General features: G+C 40.0%; 1 protein-coding gene across 2 annotated transcripts; it reads left to right on the top strand.

Moving 5' to 3' along the window:
• Nucleotides 1-344: 344 nt before the first annotated feature.
• Nucleotides 345-15,377, top strand: LOC125451634 (centrosomal protein of 290 kDa-like). Of its 2 annotated transcripts, XM_048528993.2 has the most exons (8): nt 345-493; nt 1,854-1,993; nt 3,152-3,235; nt 6,470-6,563; nt 9,843-10,017; nt 12,984-13,078; nt 13,946-14,097; nt 15,063-15,377. In XM_048528993.2, the coding sequence occupies exons 1-7, from the start codon at nt 461-463 to the stop codon at nt 14,090-14,092; spliced, it is 768 nt and encodes a 255-aa protein (XP_048384950.1). In that variant the 5' UTR covers nt 345-460; the 3' UTR covers nt 14,093-14,097; nt 15,063-15,377. The 2 variants fall into 2 exon arrangements, with proteins under 2 accessions (XP_048384950.1, XP_048384949.1); XM_048528992.2 differs by having other exon boundaries at nt 347-493; nt 13,946-15,377.
• Nucleotides 15,378-22,268: the final 6,891 nt, after the last annotated feature.

Raw genomic sequence — 22,268 nt, 5'->3', positions numbered from 1 at the left:
GTCCTACCGCGGGGAGGGGGCGCTGTTCGGTCCCCCGCTGAGAGAGGGTGCAGCTCGGTCCTACCGCAGGAGGAGGCGCTGCTCCGTCCCCCGCTGAGGGAGGGTGCAGCTCCAGCCTACCGCAGGAGGGGGCGCTGCTCGGTTCCCCCCCCGCTGAGGGAGGGTGCAGCTCCGACCTACCGCAGGAGGGGGCGCTGCTCGGTCCTCCCGCGGAGAGAGGACGCTGCTCGGTCCTCCCGCGGAGAGAGGGCGCTGCTCGGTCCTACCGCGGGAGGGGGCGCTGCTCGGTCCTCCCGCGGAGAGAGGGCGCTGCTCGGTCCTCCTGGGGACGGATTTATGTTGTGGGGTGGTGGCGTGGAATAGATGCTCAGTCTTCCCACGGCCAGGGGGCGCTGTATGGTGGTTGTGTGCTAACGGCTGTAACTGAACAGTGTCTGCACCTCACTGAGCACCGGTTATTATGGATATGCCGCCTATACATAGGTGCTTGCAAGTGAGTACAGTCAGGGGAGTTTCCTAAAGTCTCAGCTGGGTCTCTCCGCCAGCGATATTAGTCTGCATCGCCCGAGGTCTGAGATCTGCTGCCTGGACCAGGACTATGCTCCCAGTTGGGGCCTCTTGGCGTTTACCTGATGGCAACTGCTGTGGAATTTTATTTTTTTTAAGAGTCCTTTTTTTTCTTTATAAGATTCGCAATAAGGATGTCCTAGTGGCATTATCGTTTAATTATTAATCTACAGACCCTGGTAATATTCTGGTTCGAATCCCGCAATGGCAGGTGGTGCAATTTCCGTTCAATGAATATCAGGAGTTAGGAGTGAACCATGAAACCAGTATTGGAAAACTCCAATGTGTTCACTTATATCCTTTAGGGGAGGGCCGCAGACCCATATTAATGTGGATTGACGCTTAGAGATGGACAATAAATAAGGTTCTGGCCAGCGATGCCCTCATCCCGTGAACAACTATTTTAAAAGCACAATGAATGCGGATACTCACATTTTAAAAAATCTGGAAAAACTGCAGATCCTGGAAATCAGAATCAAAAACAGGAATTGCTGGAAAATGTCAGGAGGTCAGGCAGCATTGGTGGAGAGAAATCAGACTTGTCGTTTCAGGTCCAGTTCTGAAGAAAGGTCACTGGACCTGAAACGTTTAACTCTTTCTCTCTTCAGATGCCGCCACTCAATGGTATATTCCTGGATGCAAGGTGATGGACAGTTCCTCAATAATTAATGCAATTAGTTCCCCCTAGCTCCTGCTGTTTGACTTGGTTTTCATCTGCTGGAGATGCTCAAAACGGTTGCTGATCCTTCTCTGGTTTGGGTGTTCTTGGGCAAAGTACCATTTATCAGTGGGATTATTACAATTTTTCCAGAGCTTTCATGTTTAAACTTTAAAATGGAATATGTTTCTCTTCTGGGCTTGGTTGAGTAAAGTGGCCGTTGCAACAGCAGAATATAAATATTATTGTTGAGAACTGGTGGTGGAGGAAGTCAAAGCCAGCTCTAATTGATTGTTGATGCTGAATTGTCAACTTTAGAAGAGTGGAAGGGTTGAGGTCCCCAGGGGCATTGCAACATATTTCCACTGGGTTGGCTCAAGCTGTCAGTGATGGAGTGGACATGTCTGCTATCTCCTTCCAATGCAGGATGTAGCTCGAGGACAAGTCTAAGCTGAGAAATCAAAACAGAGTTTCATATCACCAAACAAGAAATTTGTAACCATATTGTTGGAAACCACAGATTCCTTTCCCAAACACTTGATTAAAAGCTGCAAAGGCATCATTCAAAGGAAGTTTTTGGTGTGCTGTATGTGAACTGTACTAAACCCATTTCCATCTTTTCGTGCAGCTTTTTGCTGAAAACGAGCACATACAAAGGAAGTTGAAGAAACTTCGGCTGAAAAATGAACAATTGGAAAGTGAGCTCTCAGAAGTCCAGGGAAAGCTGAAAATACAACAGCTGATGAGGGACTTTGTAACTACCAGAGAGTAAGAGGCATCCAAGAATAACTTCCTTTGCTTGCGTCTGCACAAACATTTTGTAGGAGTCCTTAAGGACTGCTACATTACTGTATCTGTCTGTAGTAAACAACTCATGTATTATAACTCCAAAATTCAATTCAGGGGAAAGAAAGAAAATTGAATATTGCTGTACAAGGTGCCAACTACATTCTAAAGCTCCCATTCACGAAACTTGGTGTATAATGGCATGATGGTTATATTACTGGACTAGAGATTCAGAGACTGACTGATGAGCTACGAACTTAACTTCAAGTCAAACCACTTCAGCTGAGGGATTTAAATTCAATTAATTAAATACATTTTGGAATAAAAAGCCAGTATCAGTAACAGTTATAAGTAGAGATAACACTGTGTGGAGCTGGAGGAACACAGCGGGTCCGGCAGCAAAAAAGCTGACATTTCGGTTCGGGACCCCGGTATCAGTAATGGTGTTCAAAATTGTCATTAAAGTCCATCTGACTCACATATCTTTTAGGGAAGTGAATCAGTCATCTTACCTGGCCCGTCCATCTGAGACTATAATGTGATGGACTCTTAACTGCCTTGTGAAATTGTCAATCAGATCATTTAGTTGTAATCAAAAAGGTGGTTCCCCTCCACTGTCCTTTCAAGTGTAGTTTGCTATACATGCTGGCTTTGCCAGCTATGCCCACAGCCACTGAATAAATTTTTAATTCATCTTGCATTGATTGTTGGCTGGATCAACAAGTTTTTTAATTGCACCTCGTGCTTTTATGTTCTTGGTTGGTTTAAATGATATTTTGTTAACATCACCTCTCATCTAGAAATTTAAATAATTCTACTGTTTTTGCAATTAATGTTGTGTAGTAACTACCTTTTAAAAGAGTTTCAACCTTTTGTGAAATTGGTGTGTAGCGAAATAGAGAATCATCTCTCAGCTTTTTTTTGCCCAATATGATAGGAATAGAGCATGAATTAATGCCTATACGGGAATCGGAGGATATACCGCACTAGGTTGTATTTGTGCATTAGTAGTTATTTATTTACAAAGTGTTAATGGAAAATGGCTGGGTATATGTTTGTCCTAATCCTTGTTGGGTTTAATTGGATGATGTAGAAGACATTACAAAACAAATACTATCACCATTTTGAATGTTTTCCAAGTGCTCAAATACAGACAGAACCACAACCATGGCACAAAGGAGGTGTTAAAGAAGGCAGTGTTTCAAAGGCAGATGAAAGGAGCAAGTAAGTATTTTCCTTGCCATTTTCAAAAGTATTTGCATATTACGCAGAAGGACGCAACAAAACATTGCCTTAAATCGAGCAAATGAAAGATAAGTGATCTACAAGAGGCCAGGAATAGTTTTCTGTTGAAAGCAGATACATTAATACAGGGTTATAATAACATTTCAGTCCACATTCAGGTTAGCATTTCTTTTATGTGCCCCCACCAGAACTGTTACCTTGTCCCCAGTGACCTTGGAAGAAATTATGTACATGAAATAGCTGAATAAAATACAGTGATAATTTGTTCTATGTTGATCTCTGAACCTGCAAGAAACTTGTGAGGCAAAGGCCAAACTTTGAAGGAGTTAACGTCGATTGTCACAAAATAAATGCAAAATGATCTGAATTCATGTAAAGTTCACAGTGAGAAGTTATTTGTGTCATGCAAATAGTAATTGAAAAAGGAGATGGTTATATGTACTGTCTACATAAATATAAAAAAGGCAGCATATTGGTTGGATCGCGAAAGCGAGTTGCATTTTTCAAGACTGTGGATGTGGGTGTCTGAAGTCAACATTTTCTAAAAATTGAAAAGTCATCTTTAGAAATGTTTCGACAGTGTTGTGCAATATAATGTATATTGTGGCCTGCTAATGCAATTTCTCTGCCTTCTCAAGAATTGTGAAATAAATATGCAGTCATAATGGAAGAGGTTATTGGTTAGGTCTCGGAGTAATATCATGAAATTCACTTCTATTATTTTTCTATGAACAAGTAAATTGTAAGAATTCTACATGTGTCCCGGCTTTTAATCTCACTTTCAAATGCAGTGAGGTCAGATAGGAATAGAAGCTGAAAGCTCCTAGTATCTTCCCTGTCATTCCCTCTCCACACCCCCCCCCCCGCCCCGTATCTGCTCAGTTGAATCCCCTCAGAAGCTTGTGTTCCAATGAGATCACTTCTGATTCAAACAAACACCATTGGATACAGGCCATTTCTTTCTTTACAAGATAAGCCCTTCATCCCAGGACTGAATTGAGGAGTTGTCTCTCAACTACCACTATTGCAGTTGTCTTTTTTCAAATAAGGAGAGCAAAGACAGTGTGATCTTTAACCAGTGAAAGAATCGAGGGTTTTTGGGGAAAAGGCAGTAAGTGCTGTTGAGGACTATCACATCAGCTATGATCTCATTAAATGGCAGAGCAAACATGATGGGGTGAATTGCCTGCTTCTGCTCCTATACCTTGTGGTCTTAAACTGTACCAGGTACTCCAGAAACCAATCAAACATTTGCTTTTCTAATCCCTTGCTATACCAACAAACTGACTTTATGATTCATGTACCAAGTTTCCCAGATGCGTCTGCCCCGTCAAAGTCTGCACCTGTTTTGATTTCAATAGTATTTTACTTTTCTATTCTTTCACCAAAATGGAGAAGTTAATATTTTCCCACATGATGCACCATCTGCAATTTGCCTCACTCACTTAATCTGTCTCTATTTATAGACTCTCTACTTCCTCTGGACTACTTGCTTTGTACCTTTATTGGTACTGTTGTCAAATTTATACCTTTTGTCCTATACCTCTGGTCACTTTTTTAAAATTCATTCACGTAATGAGTGTTTTGCTGGCCAGGGCAGCGTTTAGTGCCTATCCATAATTGCCCGCAGGGCAGTTAAGAGTCAGCAATATTGCTGTGGGTCTGGACTTAAAGAATATTAATGAACCAGATGGGATTTTTTGGCGATCAGCAATGGATTCACAGTCATAGAGTTGTACAGCATGGAAACAGACTCTTCGGTCCAACTCGTCTATGCTGAATTGATATCCCAAATTAATGCAGTTGCTTTTGCCTGTATCCCTCTAAGGTCTTCGTATTCGTGTACCTATCCAGATGCCTTTCAAATATTGTCATTGTACCAGCCTCCATCACTTCTACTATCAGAGATAATGGGAACTGCAGATGCTGGAGATTCCAAGATAATAAAATGTGAGGCTGGATGAACACAGCAGGCCAAGCAGCATCTCAGGAGCACAGCGTGCTCCTGAGATGCTGCTTGGCCTGCTGTGTTCATCCAGCCTCACATTTTATTATCCATCACTTCTACTGGCAGCTTGTTCGAGACACACACCACCCTCTGCATGAAAATGTTGCCCTCATCATTAAGCTCTTAATTCCAGATACTTTTTTTCATTAAATTCAAGTTTCATCATCTGCTGTGGCAGGATTTTAACTTAGGTCCCCACATATTACCAAGGTCTCTGGATTAATGGTCCAGTGATAATACCACTAGGCCATCACCTCTCCTAATCTCAGGCATTGATATTGGTTACAAATTATTGGTGCTCCAATGACCTCATTAGCACTCTGTCAGCAAATTGCAACTAATGGACTGCCTACTATCTGCTTTCTGTTACCTAACCAATCTTTTATCCATGATGCTATCTCACCGATTACACCATGTAATGTGGCACCTTATCAAATGCCATTTTAAAATCCCAACACACCCCATTCTCATGATCCTGTTTGTCTGCCTTGCTTGTTACTTTCTTAACCATGTTTGTTATGCTCCAATGTTTTTTCCAAGCTTTTTTGTTTCAAGCATTTTAGTATGCAGTAAGTAATTGCACTGCATGGTCTCTCAGTCATGAGCTCCCAGAGGAAGTAGTGGAGGCTGGTACAATTGCAACCTTTAAAAGGCATCTGGATGAATATATATATAGGAACAGTTTAGAGGGATATGGGCAAAATGCTGGCAAATGGGACCAGATTTATTTAGGATACCTGATTGACATGAACGAGTTGGACCGAAGGGCCTCTTTCTGATCTGTATAACTCTGTGACTCTTATAGTGTCAGGTAACTGAATTCATGTATAACTACATTGAAGAGCACTGACTTCTTTAGGGAACTATAGCATCAATTCTGTGCCACGAACATTTCAAAGCAGCAGGAAGGTGAAGAATGAATTATTTGCTTTTGCTCATGATGGTTGAGCAAGGTAGATCATGGTAGCCAACTGTATGAATGTACCACAGCAACTTTAGGATGCTCCCAAACTATGGGAGCAGACGTAGTGGATTTAAATTTTTTAAATCTGTCAATTTGTTTATGATTCACTACTCTCCTGTTACTCGTACCCAGTGTGACTTGTATGTGAAATCATTTTCATATTACATGGTTGATTCTTAATGCCCTGAGGAATGCATTATTTCAGAAATAGTGATTAAATATCATTTCTTTATTTAAATAGTCGACTGCTACAGATGTATAATGCTCTACAAAAACGTTATGAAAAAGAAATTAAAGCCAACAAGGAGCAGAGTGAAATCATCTCTAATCTCACTGTGAGTTCAACATTTTTGTATCACAACTGTATCATGTTTCATTCTTTATCAAGTGGATGTCAGTACCTGAAATATTGTCAGCTTGGGATGATATGGAATCGACAGCCTATAAGAAGGTTGAAGACAGATGCTGAATTTCACAGAATCTCAGAAGTATTATGGCATAGAAGGAGACCATTCAGCCCATCATGTCCGCACCAGCTCTTCAAATGAGCATCATTCCCCGTTGTGAATTTCCGGCTTTTCCTTGCATATTCTTGCATGTTATTTCTATCCTAATAATCATCCAATACCTTCTTGAATGTCTCAGCTGATCTAATTTGAAGTAAAACAAGAATGTAAACCTTATGACAGCCTTTTTTATTTTGATTGTGCAAAAAAAAAGTTCTGTTCAAGGACATGTTTGACCGTTGGCTGAATTTAGGGATGGTATTTATTTTTCTCTATGTGTAATGGGAGTCGTGTGGAAAAAGAATGGATTGAAATCATAATTTCCAAACATTTATATTTTTGCTTTGTGAGACGTCAAGACGGTTTTTATCTGATATATGTAAAGAACAATAACAACAGTGTTCGTTTATATGCCACTGTTAACATAGGAAAATCTGCCAAGGTGCTTCACACAAGTATCATCAAACAAAGTTTGGCACTGAATGACATAATGATGGATTAGATCAAAGATGTCGTTTTAAGGAGTGAGTTAAACACTCGCTGTCACATCTGCTGTTTTAACTCACTGCCACATCTCTTCTGTTATGACTCCTTGAAGAAATTTTGCTCCTCTCTCTGACAGGATTTCCATTCTGACCTTTTCGTTCCCCATTGTTACTTTGCTTTTTTCTTGTAGCATTTAACATAGTTTTAAGGCATGTTATTCTGGATGAAAGTGTGCAGCAGAGATTTAGGGAGGGAATGTGAGAGCTGAGAGTCTGTTAGAGGCCATTATAAAGGATGTTGTAGCAGCGCATTTAAAAATACATAAGCAGTGTCAGCATGGCTTTATGAAGAGACATCATACCTGACATTTACTAAAGTGCTTTGAGGTGATAACAAGCAGGATAGAGAAAGGGAAGGCAATGGATGTAATAAATTTGGAATTTGATAAGGTGCCACACATTAGGCTACTTAATAAGAGAAAAGCGCATGGTGTTGGATGTAATGTTTTAACATAGAGAGGATTGGCTAACTGTAGAGACAGAGAGTTGAGTTAAGGGGAACATTTTCAGGATGGCAACCTGTAACTAATGGTGTGCTACAAAAATCAGTGCTGGTGCCACAATTATTTACAGTATAAACTAATGACTTGGACGAGAAATGTGAACATATTATAGCTAGCTTTGCAGATGACAGAAAAATAGTTGGGAGGATGACACAAAGGATAATGTAGACTGGTTAGGTGAGTGAGTAAAACATTAGCAGATGGAATATATTGAGGATAAATGTGAGGTTATACACTTTGGCAGGAAGCATAGAGGAACAGAATATTATTTAAATAGAGAAAGCTACAGAAAGAGGGATTTGGGAGTCCTCATCCAGGAATCACAAAAAGTCGTTGTCCAAGTTCATTGGGAATTGGAAGGCAAATGGCATGTTCACCTTTATTAAAGGAAATGGAGTTTAAAAGTAGGGAGGTTTCAATGAAATTATTCAAGTCACTGGGTCAGATCCCAGCTGGAATACTGTGAACGATTTTAGAACCCTTATCTATGGAAACATATACTGGCGTTGGGGGTAGTCCATGGTAGGTTCACTTGGCTGGTATGGAAGGACTGTCTGATGAGGAGAGGTTAAGTAGATTGGACCTGTGTGTGATGGAATGTAGAGGAATGAGAGGCGATCTTAAAAAAAAATAGAAGATTCTTACAGGACTTCACCAACTAAGCGCAGAAAGCTTGTTTCCCCTTCTAGTAGTGCGAGCATCATCTCAGTATAGGAGGTCGCTCATTTAAGATAGAAATGAAGAGGAATTTTCTTTTCTCAGAGGATGGTGAGTCTGTGGAATCCTTTACTGCAGAGGGTTTTTAAGGCTGGGGCGCAAAGTTAGTGGTTAGTGCGGTTTTACATTTGTTCCTTCTGCTGCCAACTCTGAACTTTTGGGCCTCTTTGAACTTTGTTGTTTACTACTTTCTTTTATAACATGCAACTATTAGAGTAACCTATAGATTGTAAGTGATAGTCTATCCTGACCTTTGCTCTTGCTACTATTAGCTGTTCATGTTGAAGTACTATATTTAGGCTCAACATCACAGATCGTTCCAATAAACACTCAGTTAATAACAGCTTCAGCTTATGTTGCACCTTTAATGTAGTCCAATGTCCCAAGGTATTTCACTGGAGTGTTTTCAAAGAAAGTTTACACTGAGATACTAGGTAGGTCAGATGATCAAAAGCTTTGTCAAAGAGGTAACGTATAAAGAGTATCATTAAAGAAGAGGGAGAAATGGAAATGTTTAGGAAGACAATTCCAGAGTTTATGGCCAAGAAATTGAATCTAAACTAAATTAACACTGTTATTAGATAATAGCCAAGAAGATAAACCTCTGGATAGTTGAACACTAACCAGATAAATGAACCGTGTCAAAGGTAAATAATAACGCTTATTTTCAATCTTCAGTGCGGAAATATGAAAAATCATTCTCCAGCTCTCAGACTAAACTGTAACAGAATCTCAGTCTCTGACTAAACATTTGCTAGAATTTATTATTGACTGCATCACAGTGTTGCTATTCTACTCTCAGTACTTTCAGAATAATGGTAACAGGCTCAGACTATTGAAGTTCCTTTTAAGACACAGACTTTTTTATTTAAATAGATCTGTTGATTTCGGCCCTGGTTGCTGACCAGGCATATATTGGAAAATGCACAAACGAAATTTGAGGGTGCATACATGAGGATCAATGGTCGGCACAACATTGTGGGCTGAAGGGCCTGTTCTGTGCTGTGCTGTTCTATGTTCTAGATGTTTATATATGTAAATTTAATGTCTTGGCACCTGAACATTTACCGTAAAAATGTTTTGAAAGCGATAGTCAGACAAACGTGTATCATGTTACAATTCATATATATGTGTACGTGGCATTATCTGAACCTGAAAATAGCTTACATCCAAAAATCTGCATGTCTTTGTTTGGGATCTTAACTAATAATATGCTGCATCTCAAGAAAAATAGTATGATACACAATATACAAACGCTTCTCTTTCATTGCTATTATAGTTTCACTTGTTCTTATAGTTTGGACGTGTAAAATATTTTGGTTCCTCCCTCTTGCGTTTTCCAGATGAACATTCATGAGTTAGAATTACAGCTTGTAAGGTCAAAACAAAGGATTCAGCAGCTGGAGCATACTCCCACAGTGAGGAGGCGAAGAACTCCAACACCAGAGCATGGCACCACGTCTCTCAAACACAAGCCTGGTGGTAGGAAATGCTGCTCACCTGACAGTATCCATGCTGGTGAGACTTTAACTGATATTTTTTCTTTATGTGGTTGTTAACTCGTATAGAGAGCTAGATCCTCATGCATTGGCTTATATGACCTTTCTTTATCTACGGGTGAACTACTGGAGAATGTTCTAACTGTGAGGAGCATGAAATATCACAGACTGGGCACTCTTGCTGACTTGGTCTAACAACATCTCTACTTTCTAGCAGACATCATTTGATTGGTGATAAGGATTGGGAATACTATCTGGGAATTCCACGTCTCCCACCACCCGTCCCTTCCTCAATCTTTTGAGGCAGTGAGGCTATTTGTGACACCCCATTATCACTCTGGTAGAGATCAGCAAACTCAGTGTAGACCACAGATTGAGCCTTTAACCACTTCGAGTTATACAGCACGGAAACAGACCTTTCAGCCCAACTCATCTGCACAGACATCCCATTCTGACCTAATCCCATTTGCCAGCATTTGGCCAATATCTTTCTGGATCCTTCTTATTCATATATCCATCAGGATGCCATTTAAATGTTGTAACTGTACCTGCCTCCACTGCTTGCTCTAGCAGCTTATTCCATACATGCACCAGCCTCTGTGTGGAAAAGGTTACCCTCAGAAGCACACTAATTTGCTGAACTGGCTGAATTGAGAATTTAGAAAGGCACACCGTGCAATTTGTGCAGCCTAGAAGTTTGATTTACCTTCAGTGAAAACAAACAAATGGTAATTATTTAGCCATCTAGAATCAATCATGTAGAACATAGAGTCATAGAGATCTACAGCCCCAAAAAGCTCTTTGATTCATCGAGTCTGTACCAGTCAGATACAAGAACCTAACTATACTAATCCCATTTTCCAGCACATGACCCATAGCCTTGCATGCCTTGTCACTGTAAGTATGTATCTAAGTACCCCTTTAATGTTGTGAGGTCTCTGCCTGTCCAGTTCTTACCGGTAGTGAGTTCCACATTCCCACCATCCTCTGGGTGCAAAAAAAACTTTCCTCACGTCCCTCTAAACCTCATGCCCCTTACCTTAAACCTATGGTGTTTTGTCAATTTTCCCTCCAGTCTACATATCTATGCCCCTCATAATTTTATACAAATCAAACAAGTCTCCTCTCAGTCTCCTCTACTCCAAGGAAAACAACCTCAGTCTATCCAAACTCTCCTTTAGAACTAACATTCTTCAGCTGAAAAAACATATCCTGGGAAATCTCCTTTGCACCCTTTCTAATACTGTCATATCTCTGCTATAATTTGTATTATTGTGCAGCACATTAATCTAGCTGTGGCCTAACCGACATTTTTACATGGGTTCAGATAACTTCCTTGCTCTTAAACTGTATGCTTCAGTGAGTAAAAGGCAAAGTATTCCATATGCTTGCTTAACCACTTTATCTCCCTGTCCTACTAAATTAAGGATTAAGGGACCGGTGGGTGTGCATGCCAAGGTTCTTCTGATTACTGAGCTTCCCAGGGTGTTGCTGTTCTTCATGCATTCCCTGGCCTTGATTGTCCTATCATAGCGTACCTGAGAGGAAGTGAAAATTATTGTCATCTCCCCTGCCATTACCTCCCTTGTCTTCTTCAATAGCCTAGAACACATTTCGTCTGGTCCTGGAAATTTATCTACCTTTTTGCCTGCTAGACTACCAAACATGGAGTGAGGTGAGGGGAGTTGATAAGGAAATTTAATGAGGGCTGTTAGGTTCATTCTGCCTTTACCTGCTGTCTGAATGATCATTATGCATTGATATTCTCCTGTTTTTTTCCCTACAACAGTGAATATCGTTTAGATTTAAGTAATCATCAACCACCGTATGAGCAGAAGTAAGCCATTCAGTCTATCAAGTCTGCTCCACCAATCAGTAAGATCATGGCTGATCTGATAATCTGCAACTCCACTTTCTTACCTTTTCTCATAACCCTTGATGATTAAAAATGTATCTGTCTTAGCTTTGAATTTGAACCAGCCTCTACATCACTGTTTGAAAGAATTCCATGTGTTCACTACCCTCAATTGAGCCTGTCTCCATCATACTTCTTGGCTGTCCGTTGCAGACTCTTATCTATTCGTTGTATGAAAAAGGGGTTTTCTCATGTCATATTTGCTTCTTTTACAAATGTTCTTATATCTATGTTCACTCATTTTCAAACCTTTTATGAGAGGGCATAGTTTTTCCTTATGTACCCTAAGTAGCCCCTAGCTTCGCCAGACATCATAACTGAAGTCTATCATCCCTGGAACCATTGTAGTAAGCCTGTTTTCCATGCCATCCAATATATTCACATCCTTCCTAAGGTGGGGCACCCAGAATGTTATTTTATCTGTTCCTGGGGTATAGCCGTCTCTGGCTAGGCCAGCATTTATTGCCCATTCCTAATTGCTCAGAGGTCAGTTCAGAGTCAAACCACATTGCTGTAGAAATGGTATATAGAATGCTTCTGTTGCAATCTAACCATTGTCTTATGCAAGTTCAGCATAAAGAGTATTACATAATTCTTCACTCACCAAATAATTTAACAAAATTCCAGAATACATATCCATTTATAAGTTACCTTGTTTCACTTCTGAAAGGTGTAGTCTATTAAAAGACTGTCTGCATCACTTAGATATTAATATCGCATTCCATCTTACAGCTCTGATAATCTTTACCTTTCACATAACCAGTTTAAAAATTAATATGGATTACATATTTACACTAATTTCTTACCTGAACTAAATTTGTCATAGCAGAGGGCCAAAGTGGCCTGATTTTGACGTTCAGACAAATTACCTTTGGGGATCTTGCATGGGTTACACTCTTCTATATCATAACATTAGTTCAAAGGGAATCTTGTATGTAGATTAATTTTTAAAAATGAAATTTGAGCAAAGCAATTAAAAGAGGGACTATTAAAACAGGCTGGTTTAACAAGTTACACTTTCCATGTTTGCAATCCTATCATTTCCTTTTAATATTTGTGGTTCTCTATAGAGTTGTTGTTGGAGATAGAAAGACTGCAAAAGGACAAGAAAAAGCTGATAAAAGAGAAAGGGAATCTGAAAAACGAGCTAGCTGGATTAGACAAGGTATCGTTTTACTAGTGATTTGTTGTAAGCATTACTTAGTTGAGCAGTCGTCTTCAGCTGGTTATGTATTTCATTGATACCCTGTCTTATGTGGCCATTGCCACACTACTTCATAGAGACATGCTGTGAGGGGCTCTTGTGGCACGGTGGTAGTGTCGCTACCTTTGAGCCAGGAGTCCTCCCTGTTCCAAAGGCATGTCATGACATATCAGAGCAGGTTGATTGGAAATTATCTAGATATGCTATAAGGGCCTGTGGTGGTGCAGTGCTGGTGTCCCTTCCTGCTCCAGAGATGTGTAATAACATCTCAAAAGGTTGATGAAGAAAATACCTAACTTGAGGAACTCCTGCAGTGATATGCTAGGACTGAGATCATTAGCTTTGAACAACCACAGCCATCTTCTGCAGTAAATCAGAAATTATTGAACTGATGAGGATGTTCACCCTTACACTCTTAATTTAAAACAAGAAATTGACAAGAAGTGCCCCCTGGCTTGAGCCAAGAGGCCAGGATTCAACTCTCACCTGCACCAAATGTAATAACATCTCCGAACAGGTGGTTAAAAACTATCTATAAATGTTAGTATTTCATTGCATTCAGAGGATGATGATTAGTTTGGCTTGAGAATTTGCTCCCAAACTATTTATCATCAAATTCCAATGCTTTTTAACTTGTATTCGAACAAAGGTTATTTGGCTTCAAGGTACAGTTCAATTGAATGTTCAAAACTAAATTAGTCAGTATCAGAGGTACTTTATTGTTACTTTATGTTAAGAGTAATAAACATGTTAAGACATACATTTTAAATGTGATTTCTGGATTATTACAGTTCTTAGACTAATTTGACCATTATTTGTGTAATGCAGGGTTTCTTTGAAGAAATTGAAGATTTAAAATATGCTCTGCAAGAATCTGCTAAACTGAATAAAGAGTATGAAAAATGTCTACGGACAATGTGTGAAAAATGTGGCCTTCCATTTCCAGAAACATTATGTCCAGTAGCCACGAAATGAGAAAAGTAATGAACGAGGCCAACGCTTTTTTCTTACGTGCAAACATATTTAGAATGTGTCATTTTTTTAAAAGCAAGTACCCGGAGTTGCTGTTCACTTGCACTGTTTCGTTTTTGGTGCAGTTCACTCAACAGATGCATAACCAGTACAAAAGATCATGAAATGCTAGGTATGAGCTGTGATCAGAAGCCAGTCCTGTTAAGAAATCTAACCGTGTCCTTGACGAGTTAATTACTAGTGGGAATTTCTGCAAATTCACTAGTTTATGAACATGTGATGAGACTCCAGAATCTAAGATGGAATTTTTATGCACAAGCATTATAAATAAGCATATTTTACAACTTTTAGAATTTTGAAAAATATTACCAAGGAACTAACTGCATCCAATCTAACAAGATTATAATTTTTTTTAAACATCCATTTCTTATTTTAAGATTGGTCTATAGATAGTGATGAGTAATTTTTTAAAAAGTAATTTATTCATGTAATTTGTTAAATTCTACCTTAAGATTTTTCTTGTTTCAGCTGAACTAATCAAACTATACCAACCTATCATTCTTAAATGCATTAAGGGATATTTAATCATTTAAAACCCTACCCAATGCACTGCTTGGTTCGTGGTAGGTTTCGGATTCAGCAATACTGAAATTAATTTGAGAAGAAACTGGGCACGATTTACCCTAGAATTAACATTTGCATCTAAATTGGAGACCATTCTATTGCATTTAAAGAGCACACCATATAGTTATTTTGGGTTTGTTATGTAATATAGTGACGGAGAAACAACTTACACCAATGGAAATCTACTTGTTTAAGCTGGGCTGTAAGTGAGCATCAAGCAAAAACAAAATCTTTTTTCCATATTGGAGGGATGAAATATTAATTGGACTGTTCACCATGTTATGGCTGGGTTCTTCCTTGAAACATTTTCGAAGACCCTGTGACCAATTACTTTTCCACTCTCTTGCAGGGAAATATGTGCAGGATCCAAGCTGAGTCTGTTCTTTAGAAAACGGCATGACTCACTTAGCCACAAAGAGTCAGTAGGATCTATGGTAAAATGGCCAAAATTGCAGCAGTCTCTTGATAAATGGACTATTCCAGCTGCAAAATTCAGAGAGTGGAGGATAGTTACATAATACAAACGTTTTGTAATCCCAGTCATGTATGCAGGACAGGCTGCAAGAGTGATTGAGTATAGAATTACCTATGTGATATCCCTATATTCAGTCTGAAGAAAATGTTCAAAAAATTTTATTTTTTTAATAAAACCGTTAAGCAATTATTTGTTAAGTTTTATGTTGGAAACACATTATTTTATATGTTTCATATAAATAGTAGTTGAAATAGTCAGCTTCATCTTTCAGTGTTCTGAACATCACCCACCCTCTAATCCCAGTTTAAAAATGAAAGAAGATGTCAAACGTTTAAGAATGGCCAGGGCTGTGACCTGTTAGCAGGCGTTTTCACCTTTCTATAAACAAGACAGAATTTGAATTTTTATAGCACCTTCACAACCTCAGATGTCTCTTTTAAAGCATAGTCACTGTTGTAAAATATAGAAAATGCAAGCAATTTGTGTATAACAAGGTCTCATGAAAGCACAGTAAGACAATTGACCTGATAAGACCTCAATAAGATTATAATTCTGAAGAAGAGTCATACTTGATTCAAAACACTAACTCTCCTTCTGTCTCCACAGCTGCTGCCAGACCCACCTGAATTTCTGCAGCATTGCCTGTATAACTAAGCAAATGATCTGTTTATAATATTGTTAACTTAGAGAAGAATGTGCGTTGGAAAACGCCCCTGTTGTACAGGAGTGTTTACATTAATTTCAGAGGAGAGGATGGATAATAACTCAGTTTAATGCCTTATCTAAAATGATGGCACCTGTGACAGTGCAGTACTTATTCAGGTCTGCAATGCTATGCCAGTATAGATTATATACAGCCTTCTGACTGAAAGAGTGCTGCCACCAATACCTTACTGCGATATTATCCACAGCACTTGACTTCCATTTCACTTTGCAACAATTTTGTGGCTGAGATTGCATTTTTAATCATCCTATTCAGAGGTGTGATGACACATGTCTGGAGCAGGTGGGACTTCAACCCAGGCCTTCTGGCTCAGAGGTAGGGACTCAACCACAGGCTCTTGAGATGTAGTGATAAAGATTGATAGATATTCTCTAAACAACCTGTTCAGGAATGTTATTATGTACCTTTGGAGCAGGTGGGACTTTAACCTAGGTCTCCTGGCCTAGAGACAGGGATGCTGTTACTGTGTCACAAGACCCTGTGGCTAAGATTGATGACTGAATACAATAGGTCAAATGCGTTGGCTATCCGTCTTTGTGGTTGCAGTTGTGTTCCAACGCACTCCATGTGATTTGACCTGGTTACATGATAATTATGGTCTTATTGAGGAAATAATGGTATGGACGCGGAGGTCGTTTCAATTTTGTAAATAGAAATGAGTTATTAGCATTGAGTTCAGAACATGTTCTGGTTAAAAAAAAGTTCTTCAGCTGTGTGTTTGTTGCTTTGTTTCTTAATTTGATTCCATAATCGTTAGATGCGGTGCAACAAGATGTTCAGAAGGCACTCGATAAGGTCCTACATAAAAGATTACAAGATGAGAGTTCATGGTATTAGGGTTAATGTTTGGTGAGATGTTAAACCAAAACATTGTCAACTCTCCCAGGTGGATGTAAGAAATTCCTTTACACAATTGATGAATAGCTGCTGATTTCTCTGTGTATTCTGGCCAGGATTTATCTTCCTACTAGCAACTTTCTTTTCAAGGTTCTTGAGTAGATTTGTAGCTAGGATTGTGGATGCTGTGGTTGGTTTGCTCGCCAAACAACGATTTCTTTGGTTGTAATCTGAGGATTTTGCTCTGCACAACCTGGCTGCCATTTCTATACTTTATTAAGCACATTAATGAGGTGCAAAGTGTGTCTTGTAACGTTGTAAGTTAATGTTAAGTTTAGCAAAAGGAATGCTAAAATGGTGTTTTCATGTGTCCAGTTTGTCATAGTTGTCTGTGAAAGGGAAATCATGTTTAAACCATTTGTTTGTGTTGTGAGGAGATTAACAAGCAAGGTGTGTTAGTAGGCACTAGCAACTGCAATATATTTGGACTTCCAAAGGGCATTTGAGAAAGTGTTGTATATACAAAAGATTACTGCACAAGATTCAAACTCACGGTTTTGGAGTAAGATATTAACATGGTTAGAGTGTTGAGCAACTAACAGGAAACAATGATTAGCAATAATTGGATCATGTTCGGCTCAGTAATCTGTTAACTACATCAGGGGTAAGTGGTGGCTCATCAAGTATTCACTATCTATATTAGTGACCAACTGCATTGTTGTCAAAATTGCTAACAATACAAAAGAGGGAGGAAAACAAGTTTTAAGTCATCACAAAGAGACTGCAAAGGGATAAAAATGGGATTAAGTCAATGGGCAATAAAATTGGCAGATGGTATGTGTTGTGAGAAGAGACAGATTGCCCACTTTGGAAGCAAGAATAGAAAAGCAGATGTTATTTAAATGGCAAGAAATCTGAGTATCTTCATTACATGATTCACAAAACATCAGCATGCAGGAACTGCAAGTATTTTGGTAGCTAAAATGAATAAAGGTAGCCTTTATTGCAGGCAGAAATGGAGTATAAAAGTAGAGAGTATTGTTATAACTGTATAGGAAATTGGTGAGACTGCAGTGAGAGTATGCTATGCAGGTTTGGCCTGCATAAAGGACATACTTGCATTGGAGATAGTTCACAGAAGACTTATTAGGTATGTCCTGATGGGGGATGCCTTATGGAAGATTTTAAAACAGGGAGCCAGTACTCATGGGTGTATAGTAGAGTGAAAGGTGATCTTATTAAAACAAAAACGTCTGAGAGGTCTTCATGAGGAAGTCGCTGAGAGAATGATTCCTTTTATGTGGGAGTCTGTTTCACAACAGTGTGGTTGTATTTCACAATAGTGTGTCTCCTGTTTAATGCGGAGATGAACAGAAATCTTTGAGGGTTGTTAAACTTTGTAATTCTGTACCCCGGAGAACAGTGGTCGCTGGACATTGGATATATTCAAGGCTGAGTTAGACAGAATTTTAGTCTACAAACGAGTCAAGGATGTGGGGACAGGCAGGGAAGTGGAGTTGAGGCCAAAATCAGATCAGCAATGAATTTGAATGAAGCAGACTTGAAACAGCAAATGGTCTACATCTTCCATTTACCATGTTCCTTTGATGTAAGTTTTGAAAAAAGACATGCAGTTTTGTAGAATATTTTGAGTCCACTAGACATCTCAAAATTCTTTACAGCCAATAAATTACTTTGAAGTGTAGTCATTTATAATGTAGAAAACGTGTCCAAATTGTGCACAGCAAGATCCCACAGCAGCAATGTTATAATAGCCAGGTAATCTGTTTTTGTGATGTTGATTGAGGAATGAATTGACCAAGACACTGAGGATACCCTTTGCTCTTTGTCAAAATAGTGCTATAGGATCAGATGATAAGAAATGGGAACAGGAGCAGAATGTTGGGCCATTCAGTAGGATCATGCTGGTTCAACACTCATTGCTTGCACCTTCCTGCTCTTGTACCATAATCCTTGATTCCCTAACTGATCAGCCTCTATAAAGTGGCCAAGAGCACTGGGAAATCTGAAGATTGGGAAGGCTACAAAAACAAACAGAGGATAACAAAGAGATAAATAAGGAAGGAGAGGATCAAATATGAAGGTAGGCTAGCCAGTAATATTAGAAATGATAGTAAAAGTTTCTTTCAATACATAAGAAACAAACGAGAGGCAAAAGTAGATATTGGGCTGCTCCAAATTGATGCTGGAAGGCTAGTGATGGGAGATAAGGAAATAGCTGAAGAACTCAATAAGTACTTTGCGTCAGTCTTCACAGTGGAAGACATGAGTAGTATCCCAACAATTAAGGAGAGTCAGGGAGCAGAGTTGAGTATGGTAGGCATTACAAAAGAGAAAGTGCTAGAAAAGCTAAAAGGTCTAAAAATTGATAAATCTCCTGGCCCCGATGGGCTACATCCTAGAGTTCTGAGGGAGGTGGCTGAGGAAATAGTGGAGGCTTTGGTTGTAATCTTTTGAAAGTCACTGGAGTCTGGAAACGTCCCAGATGATTGGAAAATTGCTGTTGTAACTCCCTTGTTTAAGAAAGGATCAAGACAAAAGATGGAAAATTACAGGCCGATTAGCCTAACCTCGGTTGTTGGTAAAATTCTAGAATCCATTGTTAAGGATGAGATTTCTAATTCCTTGGAAATGCAGGGTTGGCTTAGAACAAGTCAGCATAGATTTAGTAAGGGGAGGTCATGCCTGACAAACCTATTAGAATTCTTTGAAGAGGTAACAAGTATGTTAGACCAGGGAAGCCCAGTAGATGTTGTCTGTCTAGACTTCCAAAAGGCCTTTGATACAGTGCCTCACGGGAGGCTACTGAGCAAGGTGAGGGCCCATGGTGTTTGAGGTGAGCTACTGGCTTGGATTGAGGATTGGCTGTCTGACAGAAGGCAGAGAGTTGGGATAAAAGGCTCTTTTTCAGAATGGCAACCGGTGACAAGTGGTGTCCCACAGTGTTCAGTGTTGGGGCCGCAGCTGTTCACTTTATATATTAATGATGTGGATGAAGGGACTGGGGGCATTCTGGTGAAGTTTGCCGATGATACGAAGATAGGTAGACAGGCAGGTAGCATTGAAGAGGTGGGGAAGCTGTAGAAAGATTTAGACAGTTTAGGAGAGTGGTCCAGGAAATGGCTGATGAAATTCAACGTGAGCAAATGCGAGGTCTTGCACTTTGGAAGAAAGAATACAGGCATGGACTATTTTCTAAACAGAAAATTCATAAAGCTGAAGTACAAAGGGATCTGGGAGTGTTGGTCCAGGATTCTCTGAAGGTTAACTTGCAGGTAGAGTCTGTGATTAAGAAAGCGAATTTAATGTCATTTATCTCAAGAGGCTTGGAATATAAAAGTAAAGTGCCTCTGAGACTTTATAAAGCTCTAGTTTGGCCCCATTTAGAATACTGTGTCCAATTTTGTGCCCCACACCTCAGGAAGGACATACTGGCGCTGGAGCGTGTCCAGCGGAGATTCACGCGGATGATCCCTGGAATGGTAGGTTTAATGTATGATGAATGGCTAAGGATCCTGGGATTGTACTCATGAGTGTTTAGAAGGTTGAGGGGAGATCTAATAGAAACTTACAAGATAATGTATGGTTTAGAAGGGGTGGATGCTAGGAAGTTGTTTCCGTTAGGCGGGGAGACTAGGACCCGTGGGCACAGCCTTAATTAGAGGGGGTAAATTTAAAACTGAAATGAGACGACATTTCTTTAGCCACAGAGTGGTGGGCCTGTGGAAATCATTGCCATGGAGCACAGTGGAGGCCGGGACATTAGATGACTTCAAGGCGGAGATTGGTAAATTCTTGATCTCACAAGGAATTAAGGGCTACGGGGAGAGTGCGCGGAAGTGGTGTTGAAATGCCCATCAGCCATGATTTAATGGCGGAGTGGACTTGATGGGACGAATGGCCTTTCTTCCACTCCTATGTTTTATGGTCTTATCAAGAATCTATTTACCCTGGCCTTATATATACACAAGGACTGTGTCCCCCACATCTCTGTGGCAAGAATGAATTCTCATTTTTAAATTGGTGTTACTTTATTGTGAGACTATGCCCTCCAGTCTTAGATTCTCCCACAAGAGAAAACATCATCTCAGTATTTACCCTGTCAAGCCCCTCAGAACCCCATACATCTCAATGAGATAACCTTTAACTTAACCTGTGATGAATAGCGTCCAACCTGATTAACCTTTGCTAAATAAGACAATCCATCCATACGTGGGATCATCTTTTATGTCTTACTGAGAGCTAACAGTATCTTGTTTAACATCGAGTCATAGAGCTGTATAGCACGGATGAAAGGCAGTACCTCCTCCAGTGAAGTACCTCTTCAGTACTGCATTGGAGCATCAGTTTTGATTTACTTTCCACTCCAGGGCTGGACCTCAACTTACATCCACAATCCTGTGATATGGGGCAAGTGTGCTTCTAACTGAGCCACAGCTGACATTATCACTCGCTTCATAGTTCTTAATTTTCTGCAGCTTTGATCTAGTGAACAAGATGTGAAGCTCAGACAATGGGAACTGCTTGCCAATGTGCCATTTTTATAGTATTACTGAAAAATCTACAATGGCATTACAAACAGGGAGACATACAATATAGTGGTTTATTGTTAAATTACATTCTCCAAAATAATCCAAGAGTGTAATTCGATGAAGTGAAGGTGAGAGCACTTAACGCAGGAAAGTAATACAGTGTGCTAACATGTTCCTCTGGTTGTACACATTATAGCAAGACATGCAGACTACCTGTGTGGCCCACTTTAATCCAACTTTCTAGCACCTGACACATAGCCTTGCAGGTTACAGCGCTTCACATGCAGATCCAGGTGCCTTTTCAATGAGTGAAGGCCTTCTGACTCTGCCATTAAATACGGCAGTGAATCTCTTGTGTTTTGGAGGTGGCAAGAGGTGTAGGCTGTGGCAGCACTGCGGTGTCGGGCCGTGTGATGGAGTGTTTAATACTGAAAGGCTGCAGGGAAGAAGGGTGGTGGTGGAGAAGGATTGGGTTCTGGCTGCATGAGATTATGTCAAGACCCAAAGGCAGAGGGTTTATTGAGTCCTAGTGGCAAGCGGGTGGGGTGTGATGATGTGAGGAGGATATGTCTTCATGACCCGGGGTAGATGGGTGAAGGGAGGAAAGATATTGGGCCTCAGGGGAGGTGACGATGTCAAGATCTGGAGAAAGGAGAGATGGTTGTTTGTTCCAAGGTGTGGGGAAACGGGAACTGTATAAGTGGCTGCGGGTGGCTTAGTTGCGTGTGTGTGGGGGGTAATTTGGAGGCTCTTTCCTGGGCATTTCCTTCAATGTTTGTTATGACTGGGTGTCCTGCACTGATCCACAGCACAAATGCCATCTGTGCTACAGAAATGACTATATAGCCATTGAAAAACCTTGGCCTGTGTATCTCCAGCTCCCATCAATTGACTGTGCAACTGTTTGTAATGTGCAGCTGGATAATGGTGTCTCTTGCTTCCACTGGGATCATAGATTCCATTCTG

This window comes from Stegostoma tigrinum, chromosome 5, assembly GCF_030684315.1.
Source record: "Stegostoma tigrinum isolate sSteTig4 chromosome 5, sSteTig4.hap1, whole genome shotgun sequence".
NCBI classification, from domain to species: domain Eukaryota; kingdom Metazoa; phylum Chordata; class Chondrichthyes; order Orectolobiformes; family Stegostomatidae; genus Stegostoma; species Stegostoma tigrinum.
The sequence above is the reverse complement of the archived record's forward strand: the minus strand, read 5'-3'. Positions and strand labels throughout refer to the sequence as shown.